General features: G+C 43.7%; 1 protein-coding gene across 1 annotated transcript in view; it reads left to right on the forward strand.

The window, feature by feature from the left end:
• Positions 1–24,992, forward strand: part of EXOC3L4 (exocyst complex component 3 like 4) — a 40,130-nt gene that overhangs the window by 2,224 nt on the left and 12,914 nt on the right. Inside the window, exons 2-7 of the mRNA XM_084630318.1 lie at positions 3,608–5,090; positions 9,248–9,899; positions 13,163–13,280; positions 15,775–15,897; positions 17,200–17,300; positions 19,423–19,518. Of these exons, the coding sequence (XP_084486444.1) occupies positions 3,689–5,090; positions 9,248–9,899; positions 13,163–13,280; positions 15,775–15,897; positions 17,200–17,300; positions 19,423–19,518 (2,492 nt within the window). The 5' untranslated portion in view covers positions 3,608–3,688. The remainder of the gene's footprint in view (positions 1–3,607; positions 5,091–9,247; positions 9,900–13,162; positions 13,281–15,774; positions 15,898–17,199; positions 17,301–19,422; positions 19,519–24,992) is intronic.

The following is a 24,992-nucleotide window of genomic DNA, read 5'->3' on the forward strand; positions in this document are numbered from 1 at the left end:
TTATCGCTCTACCCACTACTGTTGTCTTTCCGATCCTTAGAGCACAGGCTGCTCTCTGGTTCCTGGCCTCTGCAGAAGTCCTCTGAGGCAAGTCTCCAGCTTTTCCTTCCTGTGCACTCCCTGTGGAACTGCCTACCGTTTGATAGCTAACCGCATGCAGCTCATAAGGCTGGGATGTGGCATTTACTTCCAGTATCGTCCCTGGACGTTGGTCTGTTCGCAGAAGCAACATTTAAACCATAGCTCTTGTGGGCTGGAGAAACGTAGCTGGCTGGAAGTTTCAGCACAATGTGGAGGGATCATCGTTTCCAGTGGTTCTAATCAGGTGCTGAGCTGCCAGTTTTGCAAAGGTTTTGGGTGTCCCCAAGCCCTCTAGAAAGAGAGTCAGGGTTAGGGTTGTATGCTGTGTCTATTCTTTCAAATGTGGGGTTGCATGGCTTTCCCTGTACACACCTGTACAGCTAATGGTGCAATACAATCGCCTTTTGGGGATATCAGTCTGGGAGCACTCTCCAAAAGGGTCTTTTGGAAACAGTGTGCAATGTGCATTAATTTGTGACTTGGATGACAGTGCTGTGCAAAGGAGGAAGGGGCAGCAAGGACTCTCATTACATACTTATGCCAGCTACCAGGCCCTTGGGACTGCAGGCTCACTGTCTCAGGAACAGGCAGGAGGCAGAAAATGAGAAGAGCATTGGCTCCATCTCCTCACTCCATGGCCAGCCCAGCTCAGCAGACTTGAAGAGGTGCTTTAATTTGCTGGTAGTTTAGAAGTACTTAGGGCCAGGGAACCACATTAGTATCAGGCCCTGACTCCATCTCAAGCAGCAGCAGCATCTGTGGGAAGAAGAAACCTTTAGTCGGGACCCTCCCTTCCCAGCCAGCCAGAGACTTGAGGTCCTAGGCATTCACATCACAGCCCGGCCTGTCTCCCAGAGGCAGTGGCAGCACTATCTGCACGGAGGAGGCAACTAGGGACCTTCCCAGGCTGGGTAGTGGGGCATTCAGAGCATTAAATGGGCTTTGGTAATCATCCAGATACAGAAGTCAAACCTCCTTTGAGAAAGCTGGGGAGGCACTGTGCCCCAAGGGGGCATCACAGGGGCATGGTGTCTTGCTCTTGCACCAGGGCTTCCTCAGCGCAAGACTTAAAAAAAAAAAAAAAATCACAATTTAGCTCTCTACCATAAAGAGAAATGAGATGAAATGGCTCTGAAAAAGATGTCAGCAGCTGGCTCGTTGCCTGCACTTGGGCTCCTAACATTAGCAATTGTGGGCAACTGGTTTTAAATGCTTCTAGTGTAGATAAGGCCTGTGAGACCAAAAAACAAAAATAAAAAAATCCAATCAATCAGCAAGCTGTTCCCAGGCTGGCCTTGGTTTGTTTGACTTTGAATTGCTTTCAGATAGTGTGTGCTATATAAAAGTTCATTGCATTTTGTAGCCTCTGCAGAACTGTAACCATGACAATTCAGAGCACAGAAACCATTATGCTTTGATTTCTTATTTAAGGAACTAGAGGTGAAAACTGAGGCTTTTCAGTGTGCTTTAGTCACTGCTATGTGATGTCTGTAACTGACCATCCACATCGCAAGCCACATTCCAATGTTGAATGTCTGCAGATCTCTGTGCATCAACAAGGCAGCAGCAACCAAGCTCAAAACTAACATGTCTGGGTTATAGGCTGTGAATGCGCAGATCTGGCTAATGCATAGATCTGCCCTAAATTGCTTTAAACTCAGCTGGAGGGGGAAACCAATGGTACCAGTTTAGGTACTGAGAGTGCATGGCATACCTGAAAGTATGCAAGAGGGCTGCACTCAGGAATTGAACTGGGGCCCTCTAGACCTAAGAGCATGCATGTGCACAACTTGTGCTAAAGAGCCAGGCTCTGAAGGTAGGGGTATGGGACCCAAGAACCTCTTAATGCCAAGTGGCAAGGGGTGCAGAAAGGTTACAGGAATCACCTAATTCTCGTCTGTACGTTCTGGTTCACCAAGAATGTCATGTGAAGTCTTAAATGAAAGCTGGTGTCACACTGGCCATCAATATCTTTAAAAAGAAAAGCAGTACTTGTGGCTCCTTAGAGACTAACCAATTTATTTGAGCATAAGCTTTCGTGAGCTACAGCTCACTTCATCGGATAAGTGAGCTGTAGCTCACGAAAGCTTATGCTCAAATAAATTGGTTAGTCTCTAAGGTGCCACAAATACTCCTTTTCTTTTTGCGAATACAGACTAACACGGCTGTTACTCTGAAACCCATCAATATCTTTGTGACATGGGTATGTACAGATACTCTGTAAGGAGTTGTGCGTATATGCAGAAAATATGTTTTTAAAGTCTGTATCAAGGTATTAGTCAACAGGAAAAGTGACAAACAGGTTGTCTGTCAGACAGGAGTTGCCTATCCATTTACATGTAAACTGAGTATTGTTTCATTCACAGTGGGTCTCCTATCACCAGTCTGAACTGAATGCAAATGAAGGATTGTAAGAAAGAACCTTAGATATAATCTAACAGGAAATGAAGCACAACGGGGAAGAAGAGAGCTTTATCTGGAGGTGCATAGCAAAAGTTTGCTTAGGTATATTGGGGATGAGAGGAAACAAAGGCCCCTTTCACTGCGGGAGTATAAGGGCTGCCATCAGGGATTGAAGTGCTCTTGCTTCGTGAAACAGGAGTCTCAGCCAGGCTTGGTTGAAAACTCTGGAGAGAACTTTGGGTGAGATACACTTCTTTAGACAGGAGGGTAACTTGGCAGTTAAGGTTATTATCTAGAAAGCCTGTTATGATTTTGTTTTTATGTGTCACCATTTGTTTTCATATTCTTACTCACTATCACTTGAATCTCTAGTCTCTGATAGGTTTCAGAGTAGCAGCCGTGTTAGTCTGTATTCGCAAAAAGAAAAGGAGTACTTGTGGCACCTTAGAGACTAACAAATTTATTTGAGCATAAGCTTTCGTGAGCTACAGCTCACTTCATCGGATGCAACAAAAGCTTATGCTCAAATAAATTTGTTAGTCTCTAAGGTGCCACAAGTACTCCTTTTCTTTTTAGTCTCTGATAATAAACTTATTCTTGTTTTCACTATAAATACATGTGTGCTGTGGTGGTAAACAAAGACCTGGTCCAGAGTTGTTTCTTACAAGCTCGTGTGTCCTGTTCCTTTGGGAGCAGCAGGCCTCACTCTAAATTCTGTGAGAGTTTAGTGGACAAGGGGCAGGGAACGCTCGGAGTATTTGGAGGTCGGTGTGTACCTATCTCTACTTGTACAGAGAGGGAGCAGTCTGTGGAGGCCTGAAAGGCCATGCTCATGCTGCCAGGGGCTCTTGTTTTCAGGGACCTGATCCACAGCAGGCATAGACAAGACTGCTTCATGTGCAGGGCAGGTGGCTGTGAGGTGCCTCACAACTCTGGTTATGCTGGGGTGCAACAAAGGCTATTACAGACTTGCCTCCTCTGTCAATTCCACAAAGTGGGGGATACAGAGAGTTGCTGCCTAAGGGTGACTCAAGAGACACAGTAATATCCCAGCATTACATAGATCCCATGTAAGTCTTACTGCTTAATTCTGCTCTTGTCTGTTTTTTTTTTGTTTAACTAGTTACTCCTCCTCCTTCCAAAAACCAGTTATTGCAAAGGTGAGATAGATGAAAATAAGGCGATACCTGAGCTCAATGAGAAAATGGCATCTCCAGCAGAACCAGCAACCCCAGTAAAAAGCATTGAGGATGAAGGAACTGATTCTGTTTCTGAACTGAATAGCTCGCCCTTGAACAATCTGGGGGCAAAGAGCCCCGAAAGTGTTTTCAAAAGAATGTTAAGCTTCAGGAGAAGTGAACGAAGTCCAGCCAAAGACAAAGATGAAAATAAGGAGATACCTGAGCGCAGTGAAAAAATGGCATCTCCAGCAGAACCAGCATCCCCAGTAAAAAGCATTGAGGATGAAGGAACTGATTCTGTTTCTGAACTCAATAGCTCACCCTTGAACAATCTGGGGGCAAAGAGCCCCGAAAGTGTTTTCAAAAGAATGTTAAGCTTCAGGAGAAGTAAACGAAGTCCAGCCAAAGACAAAGATGAAAATAAGGAGATACCTGAGCGCAGTGAAAAAGTGGCATCTCCAGCAGAACCAGCATCCCCAGTAAAAAGCATTGAGGATGAAGGAACTGATTCTGTTTCTGAACTCAATAGCTCACCCTTGAACAAGCAGGAAGCAAAGAGCCCCGAAAATGCTCTCAATAGATTCTTAAGTTTCAGGAGAAGTAAACGAAGTCCAGCCAAAGACAAAGATGAAAATAAGGAGATACCTGAGCGCAGTGAAAAAATGGCATCTCCAGCAGAACCAGCATCCCCAGTAAAAAGCATTGAGGATGAAGGAACTGATTCTGTTTCTGAACTCAATAGCTCACCCTTGAACAAGCAGGAAGCAAAGAGCCCCGAAAATGCTCTCAATAGATTCTTAAGTTTCAGGAGAAGTAAACGAAGTCCAGCCAAAGACAAAGATGAAAATAAGGAGATACCTGAGCGCAGTGAAAAAATGGCATCTCCAGCAGAACCAGCATCCCCAGTAAAAAGCATTGAGGATGAAGGAACTGATTCTGTTTCTGAACTCAATAGCTCACCCTTGAACAAGCAGGAAGCAAAGAGCCCCGAAAATGTTCTCAATAGAATCTTAAGTTTCAGGAGAAGTAAACGAAGTCCAGCCAAAGACAAAGATGAAAATAAGGAGATACCTGAGCGCAGTGAAAAAATGGCATCTCCAGCAGAACCAGCATCCCCAGTAAAAAGCATTGAGGATGAAGGAACTGATTCTGTTTCTGAACTGAATAGCTCGCCCTTGAACAAGCAGGAGGCAAATAGCCCCGAAAGTGCTCTCAATAGAATCTTAAGCTTCAAGAGAAGTAAACCAAGTCAGGCCAAAGACAAAGCAAGTGAAGACTCTGGCACCCTGAGAAGAAACAAAGATTTTACACCAAAAGGCTTAAAAAAAAAAGAGGGCAGCAGTGCTAAAAATATGACCGACACCAGTGTGGACAAGAGTGGGGAGAATATGGGGGCAGAGTCCATTCAACGAGAACCTCTCTCAGGTAAGAGGTGAAATATAACCCACTGTAAAAACACTTGCTAGGATTCTAATAACATTCAATCAAAGTAGACTCTGCAAGGCCCCGCGCACAATAGAGCATTGAATGAAATGGACTTGCCTGGGTAGAGAATAGTCTGATCCCTTGCAAGGTCTTCTTGGAGTCTTTAAAGGTTGAGCACAGAGGACAGGTCTCCCAGATACCAAGGGAGACCCCATGAATGGGATGTTCTGTGGCTCCCTCAGATGTTACTTTATTAGCATCGAAGGATCCTCAAAAGGGACACTTGTCTTGATACATCCCTTTAATTTGCTATTTATTACAGTAATGCTGCTTCACTTTCTTTTTCAGGCCAGGTCATAAGGATGTGCACTCACATGGGCCATGTCTACACTAGAAAAATGGGTCTATGGTAACTGACCTTTACCTAATCATATCTCTTTCCTAGAATGGACCCATAGCACCGCCTTTCAATCTGACTAAGCAACACGTCTAACTGCTTAGCCAAGGGAAAAGCATCACAGTGTTTCCGCTTAGGAAAAAGGTGGAGATGAATTAATACACCCTGACCTAACCTCAACCCACATTTCTAATCTAGGCAAGATCCAGAGGCCATTGTTGATGGCACTATATGGACTGGTTAGAAGGGCTGTGTCCCAACTGTGACATCTGTTCCGGTGAAGATGCTTAAACTGCTTCACCTTGTTACAGTGTGAGCTTTGTAAAATGGATGTAAGCCCATCTTGTCAGCTTTGCATACCTCATGGCCTAGATTCACAGATCATGCCCAGAAGGCACCATTATGATAATCTAGGCTCCCCTCCTGCATAAACTTGTGTCGTATTTCACCAGTAATCCCTGCACTGAATTCAATTACTTGTGTCTGAATTAGAGCATCTCCTTTAGAAAGACACCCAATCTTGATTTAAAGATTACAAGTGATGGAGAATCTCCCACACTCAGTGGTAAGCTGTTCCAGTGGTTAATCACCCTCATTGTTTTAAAAAAGTTGGTTTTATTGCCAGTTTGAATTTGTCAACCTTCAGTTTTCCCAGCCATTCAATGTGTTGGGCCTTTGGCTGCTAGTTTAATGAGCCATTTAGTATCAGATCTCTCTTTCCTGCCTAGGTACTTACAGTGACCAAATTGCTTCAAACTTTCTCTTTGATAAACTGACTAGACTGAACTCCCTTAGCCACATCACCACACCCAGAGCGCCTGTTTAGTGGGCTCAAATTCCCAGTGACCTCTGGGAGCTGGAAGGTGCTCCAGAATAGGAGTCTCTCACACAGCAGCAAGGATCTCTGCTGTCACACCACTGCTGCATCCAGAAAGGCAGTTTTGTACGCTCTCTATCTCTGGTTAGCAAGTGAAATAAGACTAATGAGCTGTAGTTCTTGCTGCGATAGTGGGAAATGGAAAATTTAATTGGGATCAGCCCCTTTTCGGACTCTAGTGTTCCACGATTATCATAGTCCAAATGGTGCATCACCCAACAAAATTTTGGTTCAAATTATTACTGGCAAACTACCCTCACTCCTATCATAGAATCATAGAATCATAGAATCATAGAATATCAGGGTTGGAAGGGACCCCAGAAGGTCATCTAGTCCAACCCCCTGCTCAAAGCAGGACCAATTCCCAGTTAAATCATCCCAGCCAGGGCTTTGTCAAGCCTGACCTTAAAAACCTCTAAGGAAGGAGATTCTACCACCTCCCTAGGTAACGCATTCCAGTGTTTCACCACCCTCTTAGTGAAAAAGTTTTTCCTAATATCCAATCTAAACCTCCCCCACTGCAACTTGAGACCATTACTCCTCGTTCTGTCATCTGCTACCATTGAGAACAGTCTAGAGCCATCCTCTTTGGAACCCCCTTTCAGGTAGTTGAAAGCAGCTATCAAATCCCCCCTCATTCTTCTCTTCTGCAGGCTAAACAATCCCAGCTCCCTCAGCCTCTCCTCATAACTCATGTGTTCCAGTCCCCTAATCATTTTTGTTGCCCTTCGCTGGACTCTCTCCAATTTATCCACATCCTTCTTGAAGTGTGGGGCCCAAAACTGGACACAGTACTCCAGATGAGGCCTCACCAATGTCGAATAGAGGGGAACGATCACGTCCCTCGATCTGCTCGCTATGCCCCTACTTATACATCCCAAAATGCCATTGGCCTTCTTGGCAACAAGGGCACACTGCTGACTCATATCCAGCTTCTCGTCCACTGTCACCCCTAGGTCCTTTTCCGCAGAACTGCTGCCTAGCCATTCGGTCCCTAGTCTGTAGCTGTGCATTGGGTTCTTCCGTCCTAAGTGCAGGACCCTGCACTTATCCTTATTGAACCTCATCAGATTCCTTTTGGCCCAATCTTCCAATTGGTCTAGGTCCTTCTGTATCCTATCCCTCCCCTCCAGCGTATCTACCACTCCTCCCAGTTTAGTATCATCCGCAAATTTGCTGAGAGTGCAATCCACACCATCCTCCAGATCATTTATGAAGATATTGAATAAAACCGGCCCCAGGACCGACCCTTGGGGCACTCCACTTGATACCGGCTGCCAACTAGACATGGAGCCATTGATCACTACCCGTTGAGCCCGACAATTTAGTCAGCTTTCTACCCACCTTATAGTGCATTCATCCAGCCCATACTTCCTTAACTTGCTGACAAGAATACTATGGGAGACCGTGTCAAAAGCTTTGCTAAAGTCAAGAAACAATACATCCACTGCTTTCCCTTCATCCACAGAACCAGTAATCTCATCATAAAAGGCGATTAGATTAGTCAGGCATGACCTTCCCTTGGTGAATCCATGCTGGCTGTTCCTGATCACTTTCCTCTCATGCAAGTGCTTCAGGATTGATTCTTTGAGGACCTGCTCCATGATTTTTCCAGGGACTGAGGTGAGGCTGACTGGCCTGTAGTTCCCAGGATCTTCCTTCTTCCCTTTTTTAAAGATTGGCACTACATTATGGCATGGTGTGATACAATGCTGGCTGTTTGTGGTCCCTTAGAACTGTATTTTCAAGGCACTTTTATCATCGTTTTTCAAAATCTGCACAGTTGATAATTCAGCTGAGTGGGAGTGTAAAAGAAGGCACCCACTCCTAAAGTGACTGGAGACTGAGAATGAAAGGTACATGGATTTCCCCCATCCCTCCCAGACTGGATAACAGCATACACTACTTGGAAACCAGGGTTACAGCGAAGTCAGTACCTAGTAGTTATGTGCAGGTCTGTAAAATGACTGGGTCAGGCCAGCCACGGTGGGACTCCTTTGGCTTCAAGGAAATTACAGTGGGGATGAGTCAGAGCCATTCTTTGAGATCTTTTTAGTAGACTCATGCAAATATTATTATTTCTATTACAATAGCACATAGGGGCCTCAACTGAGATCAGGGCTCCATTGTACGAGGCATTGTATAAACATAAATAGGAGAACACTTGCCCAGAAAAAAGTTACAATTTGCCCCAAGTCACAAGCATAGCAGTAGGAGGGCTGGGAGACAGGGATTAATCCCAGCTCTCAGTCCAGGGCTCTCTCCAGTAGATCTTGCCTCCTCGGATGACTTGATGCAGTGGTCTTATGTTCAGTCTGAAATCTGTGCAGCCAGACTGGTTTACAGTGGCCACAATAGAACAATGGCCATAGGAACAATGCCATATGATGCATATTTGCTTTAAAATACAGAGTACAAACCAGAAATATCACACAAATAAGATCTCCAGCCTGAAATATATTTAAGCAGAGATAGGCTTGTGCCGCCAGACTCAGGTTTAGACTCCAGCCTAAGCATCTACACTGCAATTTCGTAGCCCCACAGCCCCGCGAGCCTGAGCCAGCTGATCTGGGCCAGCTGCGGGTCTTTCATTGCAGTGTAGACATACCCTGAGAGACATGGCTCTGATATTTCAGTGATTTCATCTGAACGGTATTTCTCCTCTATGTCAAACAGGAGTTAAGGAGATTAAAGGTGACCTGTCACATACGTGCAGCTGGAATGCCACTCTTCATGCAGGATGCAGTAGAGAGACAAAGCAGCCCTGCAGTCGTGACTCAGACACTGGTCTCTCCTGTGGTCTTTACTGTTGTAATAGGCACATTAAATATCTAAAAGTAAACTCATAATCTGCTCTCTCCCCAACCCATGTTCTCTTTGCAGTCATGGAAATAAATGAACTTATTCAGAAAAAGCAACTTTTGGAGACATTTGCAAGCATCAGGTGTTTGGAGAATGAAATTATAACTGAAAAAGAGGCCAAGAAATATGAAGACAATCCTACAGAATATGTCCGGAAAGCCAAGGATGTGGATTTGCTTTGTAACTCTGTTGCTAACTCAATCAAAACCATTGTGGAGGAAACACTTGATCAGTCCGATATAGATGAACGATTGTTGACTTCTATGGTGACCTTAATCTCCAAGGAAGAAGAAGCTCATGCTGATGTACAGATTCCTGGCTCTTCAGAATCGGACTGCGTTGGCAGACCCAGAAAATGGCGAGACGTGTGGAAGGAAGCTGTCAGAGGGAGTGCTGAAAAAAGAGTCTGTAATGTGCCTATTTCATTGAAAGAGGACAACGATTCTTGGCTCGCTATCCATTTAGGGTTCCTCAGAAAATATGTTAGTGAAGATTTATTGAAAATCAAGCGGTCAGTACAAAAGTGTTACCCAGATGACTATAAAGTTTGTGGAAGATACGTGGAGTCCTTTCATAGTGCCATTTCTTCACATCTGCAGCGTCTCTTGCAGAGACCCTTGGAATTTAATGAACTTTACGCATTACTTGATTGGGTTGTTAACACATACTATAGGTAAGCTACTATTCCCCATGCCAACTGTCTCTCCTCCAAATAGTAATTTAGCTCTGAATATCTACAAGGCACTTCAAGACACTTAGTTATTCTTGGGTTCCCATGTGAATAAGACAGATGCAACCACTTGAACTATAAAGGCAGGTACCAATCTGATCAAGGATGGAGGCAAAGGCTTGTGCGTAAAATGCTTACCACATGCATCCACTGTACATTTAGATTGCCTTGTTTCTCTTAGTCACTGACTTGCAGTGCTCACGATACCCATAAGTTCCACTTGCCAATGTTATATTTCAGCTCTAAGAAAGCTCAGTTCCCCCCCATGGAAACATTTTGCGAAGCGCAGCCTCTATTAGCAGATCTTTCCAGCCGTAGTGCGTGGAGCGTGGAGGAGCTGCACCTGTTTAAGTTGTGATGCGGGTTGGAAAGAATCCACACGGCCACCTGTCCCTATTGATAGGGTGACCATACATCCCCGTTTGGCCGGGACCGTCCCTTTTTTAAGCCCTGTCCCAGTCGTCCCGACTTTTTTGGCAAAAGAGGCATTTGTCCCATTTGCTCTTGCCAACTTGATCAGTTAGCAAGAGCAAGTAGGACAAATGCCCACTTTTGTCGAAAAGTGGGGTACAGAGGAACATGCGGGGGTGGAGGCGAGTGGTGACACCAACCCTGGGCAGGAGGAGAGGAAGGGTTTGGGCGGGGGGGAGGCAGGGCTCGGGGAAGCAGCGACACCAACTCCACCGGGGAAGGGAGCTCAGGTGATCAGCTCTCGCCAGCCCCACCACATGGCGGGAGGGAGGGCTCAGGCTAGCCCCATGCGGTGTCCTATTTTCCCTTTGGGAAATATGGTCATCCTACCTGATGGCCACCACCTGAGCATGGCTATGTGGGACGCCACTAGATGGCATTAGCCCAAAGGAAAAGAGGAATTGGCTCAAATAAATAACTTTAGAGGTGTGGGGTCTCAGCACCTCTAAAAATTATTTCCAGTACAGTAGTAACCCAAATGTGCTTGGTGGTATACAGAGTACAGATACGTAAGATGACATTGGGGCTGGGACTAGCAGCTTACTGGGTCTAAGGGCTTGTTCACATGGTGCAGCAATGTGCACTACAGGGGAGCGATGTCTACAACGCACCTACATGTTGTGCGACAAACTGGCCCACGTGGACCTCACTGGTACACACTAAAAAGTTCTGTTTCAATGTTAACACACAGGAGGGAACTTTTAGTGAGTCCCAGCAGGGTCCACATGTCTAGTTGGTGCACAAGACATTGGCGCACTTTAGAAGTCACACCTTTCTAGTGCGCATTGCTGCTCCATGTAGATAAGCCCTACAAAGACAATAGAAATACATGAAGGGTGGAGGGAAAAGGATACAATATACAAGTCAGCTGGACTTGTTTATGATATGCTGGTTTATATGGATTCTCTACCTACCCGTTAGTGGCTGGCTAATTTCACAGAGGCATCACTGCAGATGAGGGTGGGTCTTAAAGAGGAACCTGAATAAGGAGAGGGCAGGCCAACCAGCACATTCCAATGACACAGAAGTAAACACAAAAGCAGTTGCAAAAGAGGTGAATAGATTGGGCCACATATATATAAGTGCTTAACTGTTGATTGAGGAGCTTAGCTTTATGCTTCCCTGTTTGAAAATGGTGATTTAAATTTCATTTTATATGAAGTTGTTTACTTAAACTGACGTCATCAACTTGAAATCTAGCCATAAGTTTCGAGCACTTTCAGATACTACATCTGCCTGAGTCCCCTTCCCAGTTTTTGTGAGTTTACAATTGCATTTTTCTTATTTTAAGAAATATTTTCCCTCTCGTTACTGTGTGTGTAAAACCCACATAAACAGAGGAATCTGATTACACAGAAGGGAGATTGAAGCTGATTATGCCAAACATCCTGTCAAAATAAACTAAAGCAAACAAACTAAAAATCAAAAAGCAAAATACATTTCTCTTTCATATACAGTCATCTGCGTCTTTACTTGCAACAGCAGTGGGTAAAAAAAATTCAGACAGAAAGGTGCTGTCTAACTTGGGTGTACTTTTAAATGAATGACACATTCATGCAGCATGCTGGAGTACACACTATTTGTACAGCTAATGACATCTTATACATTCCCAACCCACAAATTTGGCCAGATGACAGGGCAATACTACTAACTCTTTCCTAATAAGCTCTCTCTGCATTAGCCTGCCAGAATCCAGACTTGATACAGTGCAGTTTTCATTCAACTTAAATCTGATCTTGCACTCTGTACTCAGACCTAATTGCAATTTATGGGAGTTTTGAGTACAAGATAAGGCCCCTTACGAGATGCTGTCATTGCAGCTGTCTTCCAGATATAGCTCTACCGAACAGTTAGTAATTCATGTTCCACATTCAAGGAGGTTACAAACATTTTCTCTTCCTTCTCATCCCATATTTAGAAGACAGAGTTGTAAACTGATTTTGCTTGTGCAGAGTATGGATGGGTTGGTGGATAGCACATGCGAATATTGTACAATATTGAATCATAATGGCACCTAATAATGGATTTTTTGCTATTGAGTAAGCAACACATCTGTTTCTACCCCAAAGTGGTACTTTACCTTCCCACTAATCAGCTGCCATGTATTGCATGGTAACTCATGGGAGAAATGAGTAGTAAAGGAAAAGTAGTTTATCAATTCAATGCCCTTTAAAGTCAGTCTCTAGTTCAGCATCCACCCACTTCTTCCCTATGCAAGGAAATGTTTCTCAAGTCCAAACTTGTTTGTACCTTTGCATGATTTCCAGACACTGCCCTTCAGAATATCACCCAGATGACCTGAGCAGTGATCTTTCATTGTTATCTTCACAAGGAAATAGAGACATAGCGTGACCAGCTAACGCCAAAGAAAACAAACAAAAAAAAACCAATGTTACTGGAACAAGCTCTAGAAAAATCCCAACAACACATTGTTAAATGAATCAGTTTCATGGGTTTTGTTTATTTTAAGAAAATAACTTTTCATGTCCAAGCAACACCGGGGGTTTCATGCTTTCTAAACTAGGCTGAAACCTAGCCTTCAGAATCACTACGAGTTTGAGGAATTACAATTTCAAAGCGAGGAATGATTTCCTTGTTAAAGCTTGAAAGCACGCCACATAGTTTAAGCTTTAAGTAAATTTCATACAAGATGATAATTATGTAGCTCATGCAATATGAATATTCCATGTACTTACTCTCCAAGACAACCTAATGTGTTCATTTGAATTTTGTAGCAAAACTCTCCTGGGACACCCTGATCTCCAAGCAGAGGTAAAGACTGAGAATCTCCCTCAGTTGTTACCATCAGAAACTTGGGATAAACTGAAAAAGGACTACATGGATTCTCTAGAGGTAAGACTTTGGGCCCTGTTGTCTGGCTTATACAGGAGCAAATAATTCCAGCCTCCTACATAGAATATTCAGATGTCTCCACAGGGGAACACTCACCACCAGGGCTGCCTAGTGGTCGGGGGGAGTACAGCAGGTTGTCTCCTTCCCTGTTGTGCCCCCTTGTCAGTTATAGCTGTCTCTTGTAGGGCTGTCCCTTCTTTTGAGGCTCAGCCCTCCGGCTGGGTCACACGTCTCAGTCCAACCCTTTCGGGGTATACCAGAAAAAAGTCTGATCACACGGAAGTCTTTCAGCACCTGCATGGGCTTCAGGGCCTTCCCCAGCTGGATTCTTCACCAAAGTAAAGGCTCCTATTGATGTCCCGTTTTTTGAAGTTGGTAGGAGAGTCCGGGCCCACCATCGCCACTGGACTCCTATCCAGGGCCCAGTGGTGGGCAGCTAAGTTTTGCACCTTGAGGTGCTAAGCAGCTGCCTCCATGAATCACTTCCTACATAAATCTCCCTTTTCTCCATGGGATAAATTAATGAATGGCAAATAACGTTTTTGACCTTTACAATCCATCATCAGTCTCTCCTTTGCGGGCTTTGTCAGATCTACATTGCCAGGTCTCAGGGAGCGAGAGCTTCTAGGCAGCACTTCTCTTACAGGATTTGATGCTGCAATAAGCTGAGCATCCTTGACTCCTATTGATATGGGGCACTCAGCACCAGGCAGAACCTGGCCTTAAATGAACAGAAAGAGGAAATGGAAGTGTGCTGTCTAAATGTACTGCTTGATTCCGATCTATTACACTGATGTGAACGCAGAGTAACTCCAGTGAAGTCATACATTATACAGACACAGGGACAATTCACAACCATACCTAGCCAAGTTTAAGAGAAACCCCCTAGAAAATATAATAGATTCATTTAAATGAGATATTTCAAAAATATGATCAGTGGAGGTTGCTTATTTATGTTTTTTAAAATTCCACTTGTGCTTTGAACTTATCGCAGTGACAAGCTTCATTACAGACTGATCAACTCTACCAGGTCTATGCGACAAAGTTTTGCTGGCATACCTGTGTTGGTCAGGGGTGTAAAAAATTCACACCCTTAACCAATATAGCTATGCCAGCACCTTCCCTTCTTGTGTAGATGCAACTATGCCAGCCCAAGGGTCCTTTTTCCAGTATAGTTTGTGTCATTTGGGAAGGTGGTGTAAGTGCACCAGCAAAAGATCACCTTATGCCAGTGTAAGCTGTATCTCCACCACTAGGGGGCACTGCTGGTATAGCTGTATCAGTGTAACTGCAAAGCCTGTCTAGCGTAGGCTAGCCCTAAAGTGGAAATTCTTGAGACAGTTGCGCCTATTTTGCTCAGTCAGGTATCTTGGCTCACTTGGTGTGTAGGGCTCCCTAGCATGTCAGAATGTGAAATGCTTTTGAAACTAACATTTGGGGACCAGATTCTGATGTCTTTCCACTCAACAGGATCTTAATTGATCAGTGTGCCCGACTGACTTCAGTGGGACTGCTTACGGAACAAGGCATTATTCAGGACGAGTCAGGGCATCAGGATGTGGCTTTTTATGATTAAAATCAGCATTTCCAACCCTTTCTCCTATGGACTGTTTTGTTTCACCAGCAGCAGGAGGACAGATTTAATATTCAGGAAGCAGAATTTGGTCCAGTCCTCCCAGTGTCAAACCAGAGTAACTCAAATTTTAATGCCAGAAGGGACTGTTAGATCATCTAGTCTGACTTCTTGCATAATACAGGCCATAGAATTTCACCAAGTTGATCCCACATCAAGCCTATAACTTGCAGTTGAGTATATCTTGTACAAAGACATCCAGTCTTGATCCATAGACTAAGTGATGGAGAATCTACCACAGCCCCAAGTAAACCGTTCCAGTGATTAATTGCCTTCACTGCAGAAAATCTGTATCTTCTTTCTAATTAGTGGAGTGATTTCAGATTGAGTGTAACTGAGTGCCGAATATGATCCTTGAACGGTAACGGTCTCCTGATTTCCATTGGGGTTCTATAAAGATGGTAAAGGGTTTGAACATAGGATTTTTTTTTTTTTGCACATCAGTTTTATACAGGTGACTAATAGCTAAACGTGGCACACCAGCTAGGTGCCTGTGATTTGTAGGATGGTAAGAAAAATTTGTAGTGAATATTCCGGGTCTCAATTGCTGCCCCCACATAAAAGTCAGCAGGAGGGAGAGATTGTACCTCCCTTACTCCCACTGGTAAGCATGAGTCTCATGAACAGCAGCCAAAAGCACCCATTCTGGGAGTGAGCACTCACCCCCATGAGCAATGGTGGCAAGGTCTAGCGCCAGGAACGTCTGCTGCAGAGTAATGCGTGAACCTTTCCAAGCTCCTCTTGCACGATGCTTTCCCAGGATATGCACTACACAGTGTCTGTTTATTAACCTCTGTTTGTTTTATTAATGCTGATCTGTAGTTTTCCATCCCTCTCCCCTCGCTCCCCTTTAACATTTAGGAGAAAATAAAGCGCTATTTGGATAACATTCTGAAGCTGGAGACCACAAAAAAGTGGGAGGAAAATCAGCCAGAAACCTCGCAAACCGAGTACGACTCGTCGCTGTCCTTGGATATTCAAATGGTATTTGATGAGCTTGTATAAAGTACATTATTAAATATTCCATTCTGGTATGTAGGTGCTGCCTCCTGTGTTAGTCACACACTCGCAGAATACATTAGGAAGGGAAAAAATGCCGTTTATTACACCTTTTAGTTCTACCACTCGCCTCTTAGCTGCAAATTAAACCTGCTGTCAGTTGTGTCACAGACATAATGGGCAACTGATTTTAGAGTCTTTAAATCTCTTTGATTAGAATTTTTTTTAAATGGTTTGTTAGAAAAGCCTCTCCATTGAAAGAGCTACTTTGTTCCAGGGCTGCTGCAACCTCTGAAATGCTGCTGGTGGAGTGACAGCCACTCCAATTTAAACAGTATGAAAAAACAAAAGCTCCTACTAGCTTCAGGGGCTGCAGGATAATAAAGCCAGGAGGGTTTGGGATTCATTTTCATGACTTTCAAAGGGTTGAATCATTTCAATTAAATAATACTAGGGAGGAAAATACCAAAGATTTTTATTCTATTGCCATGACTCACTTTTCATAGAAGAATATTGCACATTTTTGATAACCAGAAAGACAGATTTGAATGGGATTAGCAGATGGGTAGGATGTCATGGACGGCATTTGAGCAATACTGTAGCTTGTCTAACTTTCCAGACACAGCTAAAGTTGTGTGACTAGGAATTAGGATGGACCATGGGGTTGGGGGAAGAGGAGGAGAAAGGGGCCGGAAGATAGAGAGAATGAATTACAATAGTCAGTACAGGAAGTGATTCAAGTACAATAAGGATTTTGGAGTTAAAAAGGCACTGACCTGCTCTCAGTACAGCTTGCGTGAGCTGGGGTCAAGGCAGTTTCAAGCCACTTTTGTGGCTGCCTGATCACTACTCTGACTCTTAAGTTAGAGCTCTATAGCTGCCCTCCACCAGCTGGAAGAGAGGAAACCTCCCACTGATCCATGCACATCTCCCCAGTGTTCAGACCAGCTACTCGTGCTGGGCAGAGAACTGGGCTTTAAACAAGGGCTCCGAAGAGAGAGATTTGCATCAAGGCATTTCAGGGCTGTTGATAATTCGTCTTGGGTTGCTTAGACAGCACGTTGAAACATCAGACATGAATTACCACACCGTAAATTCTTGGTCCAGTCTGGATTATTGTTTTAAAAAGAAAGTGCCAAAATAAGTCTGATAAATATTATGGGGCTCTCCCCCTAGATATGCAGATCACTGACATTAGTGCTGACCCAGCTTACACAAGTTAATTGGACAAAGGCTTTTCTGCTGTTCTTCTTCCATTCACTGGATTCTCATCTGACTCTTTTCTAGCTCATTGGACAGCATAAGAAGGGATCTGGCAAAATCTTGGAAAGTCTGGAAACTGTAACTCTTGAGATCAGCATAAGAGAACTGAGAGAATTCATACCAAGGTCGCTGCGGCTTCTGGCAACACAGTCCTTCCAAAATGAGTATCCTGGTGCCAATGCTCAGTAGTAGTATCCATACTGTGGGCCAAACACTAGTACCGGGCTCGCATGTGCTTGTTTCTAGGAAAATTAGGATTCATATGAATTCTTGTGAGCCTGACAAATTTAACAGAGGATCTGAGAGATTTCCAAAACAATCAAATACACAATAGTAAACAGACAGATGGGAGCATGAGTCTCCCATACAGCATGTCTCCCATACATCTGGTGTCAGCTCTGTAAACAGGGATGGCTGAAAAGAGGTTTTCTATCTGTCAGTATTAACTGGATTTCCAGTTGTCTCTGTGGTATGTAAGTACTGGACAACAATTAAACACAGTACTGAGCATGCCCAAATAAGGGACACAGGCCTCAATCCTGCATTATTGAAACCAATGAGATCTTTGCCATTAACTTGAATGGGCCAAGGATCAGGCCCAGAATATGCACAACTCATTTCTAGCCTGACTTCTGAATCTCACTTAACTTCACTCTGTTCTAGCAGTAGAGATTGTTCTGCCCCTTAGTTGGAATTATGTACTTTCTGCATGGGAGTAGCCACTGGAATTATGGCTAAATGCCTATATTTTAATACCTCTGAGGTTCAGGTCCCTGTGTCATCTTTAGTTCTCCAGATCAGTGCTACTCAAAGTGGTGGTCCGCGGACTGGTGCCAGTCCACGAGCCATCGGCTGCCTGTCTGCGCGCACATTGGGGGGAAAAAATGCCGGTCCCCCACCCCAGATAGCTTGAGAAGCACGGCTCTAGATCATCCCATGGATTTGGGACACTCCCTGGAAAGATTTGGGTTCCATAGATGAAAAAGTTATTTCCTCATCTTGGGACAGGTCTAAACCTCCTACGGTCCATGGTTTGTTGTATTTAAGTATTCCCAGTTTTCAAAAATGAAGTTGAAAAAAGAGAAGGACCTTTCAGCATGAATCAACTCAAACAGAGACTAAAAATAATTGTGCATTAACTGGTGAAATTTAGCACCTCAGGAATGAGCCAGATGGGTAGTTTGCTATTAAGTATTTTACAAAATCAAGTGTGGAAGACTGAAAATTGCTTTTCTAATATGTGAAATTGTAGCATTTTGTGATGCATGACAGGTATTTAAAATATTTTAAAGACAATAATTACCCCTCAAAGTCTCATCTCTAATCTCCCAGTTACCATAGGGAAATCCTGGGGAGTTCACACCAGCAGTTTGTCTGAGATTTTTTTAAGAAGAACAGTATTTTGGTTTCACCATTAAAAGTGATTGAGCTAAGGATGTTCCTTTCCTTTTTATTTATTTTTTTAAAACTTCCTTCCTATAAACGGAATTCCAAAGGAAGATAAGCACCTGACTGAATAACTCACTGGAATGTACTCTCTAACGTATGCGTTTTCTTAGACAGCATACGCAAATGGAAGTTGTCAGTCTGAATAAGTCAATCTAAAACTAACAGAGCAATAAAACAAGAAAGAACGAAAGTAAAGTCTCCATGAGAGTGTGCATTGTGTGTCTCCTCCAAAAGTCTTTATGGACCTCAATGCAAAGTGGCTGCTTGTCTCTGTACATACCAGAATCCTTAAAGGTGCATTATATAGGAAATATAGACCTGATTCCCCCATATTTTGTCAGTGTGGTGTGATTGAGGTGTTTTGCCTTGCTCATATTTGGTTTCTGTTGTAAATGAGCCTTGAGCTAAAGCACTTTCTTGTGGGCTAAAGTAGGTATGCGTTATGCTGCTCCAAAAGCTACAGAAATGCTTTAAAAGCCCACTTATCAATGACATGTTTAATCACTCATAACTAAAGATCAGAATTTTCTCCAGTACCCTTTCATGGGGAAAAATTTCTGGAATCCATCCTGAGCTTTGCTGATTTCAGATTCAAGCAAGCACATAGCCAAACAATGATTATCTACGGTATATCTTCTTCTAACACACATGCACATGAGAACAGCATGGGCAAGCAGTGAATTTGTCTATTTATCCCCAAGTACATGCAGCAGGGTCACTCCAGCTCTGTTAGTTAAAGAGTTCATTAAGAACTCTACCCTGTTTTATTTACAATGACTTCTGAAATTTCTGTTGCAGATTCAGGAAGGCATTTGTGGAGTGGTACAAAGAGAGAGAGGATTTGTTGTTTGTGCCATATTTAGTAGCCTACGTTAACAGCTTCCGTGATCTGATGTAAGTCTGCATTTCCCTTATAACATCTTTATGATTTTTGGGTGGGTGGAGGTGGGGGAGGATGTCTGTTGGATCTTATTGTTTAGCAAAGAAAGAAGGAAAAAATTATGCCCCACCAGAGTCAATGGGCCAGAATCATCCTCAGTGTAACTGCAGGGCAACAATGGATTTATGCCAGGGATGGATTTGGATGAGTTACTCCAGATTTGTATAGCAGTGCTTATTTCCCAGGGTAGAATTTAGCTCAGAGTTAGGGACACAGATGAAAGCTCAGTTTGTCTGGGAAATGGGGATGGAGTAACAGAAATGTTTGGTGTTCAGAAAAGGGGTTTAGATTCCAGTCAATTTGCAGATTTCAAAGACACATGGTCATGGTTTAAAAAACAAAGAGCATGTAAACAGCAGCATAATCTGATGGCTGCTCCCTTTGGCCTTAGAACAATGCCATAGAAAACATTTAGCCTGTAAAGAAACTCTCAACATAATTTCTGGCTGTGGTGATTTTTAGGGATTTGCGTATGTCAAAGATAGACTTAGAGCCAGGTTTTCAGATCAATAATAATGCCTAGCTTTTATATAGGGCAGTACATCAGCAGATCTCAAGCACTTTACAAAGGAGCTAATAGCCCCTGATTTGTGCATGTGCCTATTAGCACATGTCTTACTGCCAAATCAGCATGCTGCAGTTTGGCTGAAATTCACCCCACACATAGAAAGCCAGAGGGTTCAGGCTGTAAGCGGATGGAGTCATCGGAGGTGAAATCTACCCCCCAGCACAGGACCAGGACTGCCTCACACTCTGGGGCTGCTACTCCAGTCTGGGCAGCAATAACAGCTGCTGCTTCCATGAGGCACTTGGACCAGGGGACCCACAGCCTCTCCCACACCCTGCCTCCTGCATGACCTGGCCACACCCACCCACCCCACACAATGCATAAGACGTTTTGCACTGGCCCTGTGCAGCAGGGGTGAATTTCATCCTACTGGATTTGTGCAGCCAACTTTTCCAAGCACCCATATCTGGGGTCCTTTGAAAACAAAACCCCTTTCAGGTATATCATGGTGTTTATGATTTACCTGGGTCCACAGAGAACTCAAATTCCACATTCCTAAAGGTGATGGGAGATGTGAGATGTATCACACATCAATTCTGAGCTCACTCGCACCATTGGAAATCAGGAGTAACTAATAGCATCAATCGAGTCACACTCCATAGTGAGTGAGGTCAGAATAGGCCTCCGGAATATGGTTTTAAGTTAACTCGTGCAATTAATTCAAAAAAATTAATCGCGATTAAAAAAAATGAATTGTGATTAATCGCACTTATAACAATAGAATACCAACTGAAATTTATTAGATATTTTTGAATGCTTTTCTACATTTTCAATATTGATTTCAATTACAACACAGAATACAAAGTGCACAGTACTCACTTTATATTATTATTTTTTATTACAAATATATGCATTGTAAAAAATGATAAACAAAAGAAATAGTGTTTTTCAATTCACCTCATACAAGTACTGAAGTGCAATCTCTTTTTTTTTTGGTGTTTTTTTGGTTACATAACTGCACTCATAAACAAAACAGTGTAAAACTTTAGAGCCTACAAGTCCACTCAGTCCTACTTCTTATTCTGCAAATCGCTCAGACAAACAAGTTTGTTTACATCGATGGGAGATAATGCTGCCTGCTTCTTATTTACAGTGTCACCTGAAAGTGAGAACAGGCATTCACCTGGCACTTTTGTAGCTGGCCTTGCAAGATACTTACCTGCCAGATGCGCTAAACATTTGTATGCCCCTTCCATGCTTTGGCCACCATTCCAGAGGACATGCTTCCATGCTGATGATGCTCGTTAAAAAAAAAAGTATGTCAATTAAATTTGTGACTGTACTCCTTGGGGGGAGAATTGTATGTCTCCTGCTCTGTTTTACCCACATTCTGCATATATTTCATGTTATAGCAGTCTTGGATGTTGACCCAACACATGTTCATTTTAAGACCACTTTCACTGCAGATTTGACAAAACAAAGAAGGCACCAATGTGAGATTTCTAAAAATAGCTACAGCACTCAACCCAAGGTTTAAGAATCTGAAGTGCTGTCCAAAATCTGAGAGGGACGAGGTGTGGAGCATGCTTTCAGAAGTCTTAAAAGAGCAACACTCTGATGTGGAAACTACAGAACCCGAACCACCAAAAAAGAAAATTAACCTTCTGCTGGTGCCATCTGACTCAGGTGATGAAAAGGAACATGTCACTGCTTTGGATCACTGTTAAGCAGAACCCATCATCACCATGGAAGCATGTCCTCTGGAATGGTGGTTGAAGCATGAAGGGACATATGAGTCTTTAGCGCATCTGGCATGTAAATATCTTGCAACACCAGCTACAATAGTTCCGTGTGAACACCTGTTCTCACTTTCAGGTGACATTGTGAACAAGAAGCAGACAGCGTTATCTCCTGCAAATTGTAACCAACCTTGTTTGTCTGAGTGATTGGCTGACGAAGAAGTAGGACTGAGTGGAATTGTAGGCTCTAAAGTTTTACATTGTTTTATTTTTGAATGCAGGTTTTTTTGTACATAATTCTACATTTGTACATTCAACTTTCATGATAAAGAGATTGTACTACGGTACTTGTATTAGGTGAATTGAAAAATTCTATTTTGCAAATATTTGTAATAAAAAATAAATATAAAGTGAGCACTGTACACTTTGTATTCTGTGTTGTAATTGAAATTAATATATTTGAAAATGTAGTAAACATCCAAAAATATTTAAAATAAATGCTATTCTATTGTTGTTTAAGATCACGATTAATTTTTAATCACTTTAGAGCCCTAGTTTTAAGTTGCAGCAGCTTCCATTCTCTCCCGTGCATTTTTTGTTAGAATCCACATTAAGCACTAACATCAGAAAGCCTCTAGATGGCGTGGTCTCTCCAGTAATTACTCGTACACCATGGTCTTTAAAGCAGTGTCTATGTTTTTCACAAAATCAGCTCTGTCGGTACTCTTACACTGACTGCATCTGATGAAGTGAGCTGTAGCTCACAAAAGCTCATGCTCAGATAAATTGGTTAGTCTCTAAGGTGCCACAAGTCCTCCTTTTCTTATTTCTAAGTGATACTAGCTGTTAAGGAATTCCATGCTAAGGATTTGTTATGACAGCGAAGTGAAGGGCAGCGTTGCCAACGTTGGGCCCCAATCCTGCAAGCACTTAAGCACCTGCTTAACTTGGTGTAGATGCAGTGGCATTGGAACAGTTTGTATCGTGGGGGAGCTGAGCGCCATTGAACAAAACTGTGAACCCTGTATGTGATGGAAACCACTTCAAGCCAAGGGGTGCTGAAACACCCCTAGTTCCAGCACCTCTATGTAGATGAGTTGGATCCAGCAGGACCATAGGCACCAACTTCTCCTGGCGCTGGTGGGTGCTCGACCCCCCTCGCCCCCAGCTCTGCCCCGCCTCCACCGCTGCCCCGCCCCCATTCCAACCCCTTCCCCAAAGTCCCCGACCCAACTCCGCCCCCTCCCTGTCCCTACTGGACTCCTTCCCCAAATCCCCGCCCCAGCCCCACCTCTTCCCCACCTCCTCCCCTGAGCATGCTGTATTCCCACTCCTCCCCCCTCCCTCCCACAGCTTGTTACGCCATGAAACAGCTGTTCTGAGGCAGCAAGCGCTGGGAGGAGAAGCGGGGATACGGTGTGCTCAAGGGACGAGGGGGAGGCATAGGTGAGCTGGGGCGGGAGTGCTGGGAGCTTGGCTGCTGGTTGCAGCCCCTAAATGCTCCAGCCCCGGAGCACCCACGGAATCAGTGCCTATGAGCAGGACTATTCATGGATCAAGTTAAACCTGTGCACAGCCTGTGTACTTGCAGCCATTTAGTTAAACAAGGTCCAACGCCCATGTGGACACTCTAACTTCAGTTTCAGAGGGGCTTTATTTAGTTTAGCTTTACCCTGTTCCTAATCAACTTAAACTCAACAAACTAAGCCCGGTTTCCACCTAAGTAAGAGTGTTCCCACAGGCTTTTGCCTCAGTTCACTTAAGTTGGTTTAAAAAAAAAAAATCACCGGAAGTCAAACTAGTACAGCTCTGTGTGCAGAGAAGGCCTGAGATGAAAAGCAGCCTTTCTAACACAGCTCTAAGGTTAGCCACAATACTTTATTGCTGCTACTTCAATTTGCTGAAGAGAGCTTTACACAATTGCTCTTGTGTAATGTGGGAAATATAAAGAGGACTTTCTTAATGCCAGACAGAGCCTATCTAGGCTGCTTCGGACTTCACCAAAATTTCCAAACTTCATTTCTCCTTGAACTTGTCACTCATTCCATTCTGGTCACGTTAATACATTCCAAAGTTAACAGTTTATGTGTTTTAAACAAAGTCACATCATTTTATACAGGCACACCTCTTTTTACAGTTCACTGTTCAATTCGTATTGATAAGAGATGCTGCATATAGGGAATCAAGTTGACTTCTACATAATTTATTCTTTGTATTACCATAAATTGCTTATTGTTACTGCCTTCCTTTGGCCTTGACCACTGTTTCATTGTCTCAGACTATACACTTCTTAGAGCAGGGACTGTCCTCGTTAAGTGCTTGGAAAGTACTTAGCAGTCAGTGAGCTCTACTGCAAATAAATCATAATGGACCTGAATCAAAACCCTACATTTGAACTTCCCCGGATTACAGAAATGCAGGTGGCCAATATCTAGATCCAGATCAGAACTGTTCATCTCTGGCTCACCTCTAGTAGTGATACTGTTGCAGAGATGGCGATCTTGTTCAGAAACTTTCAGGGACGTTTACAAAAAAAATTAGGGAGGTTGTTTGGACTTCTCTCTCCTCCCCCACCCTGCAGAATCCAGGTTCTCTCTCCCTCCATCTCCCCTACCCTAGTAAAAATCACTCTCCACTCTCTATCTATGGCTCTCGGGGTGGGGCCTGGGCAATGCCCCAACCAACCCCCACTGCCGAACAGGGAGAAGGAGAGGATCAGCTCTGAGGAAAGCTGCCTTCCTATGCTGCCTTGGGCTCTTAATTACCTGGGCCATTTCCAGGCCTGGACCTCCTTCCTGGGATGATCCTTCTCCTCTTCCCTCTCCTCTGTCACATTCCCTTTCTCTCTTCCTCTTCTGCCCCCATCTTCCTATTGTCCCTCTGGCTTCTCCTCCCCTGCAGACTGTGCAGTGAGGGACGGATAGCAGGCACGCCACAGCGACTCAGTGCGGTTTGGGGTGGTGAATGCAGCACCCAGTCCACAGGGGGTGTGTTGTACTCAAACTGCCCCATGTGGACTTTGCTGGCTCCCTCTAGGTACCTAGAGGTACACAGAGGTCTTCCAGGAGATACATCAACTCATCCAGATATTTACCTAGTTTTACAACAGGCTACATAAAAAGCACTAGCAAAGTCAGTACAAACTAAAATTCCATACAGACAAAATGAGCCTGTAAGCATT

Source organism: Lepidochelys olivacea (assembly GCF_965140295.1).
Source record: "Lepidochelys olivacea isolate rLepOli2 genome assembly, chromosome: 6".
Lineage (NCBI taxonomy): Eukaryota > Metazoa > Chordata > Testudines > Cheloniidae > Lepidochelys > Lepidochelys olivacea.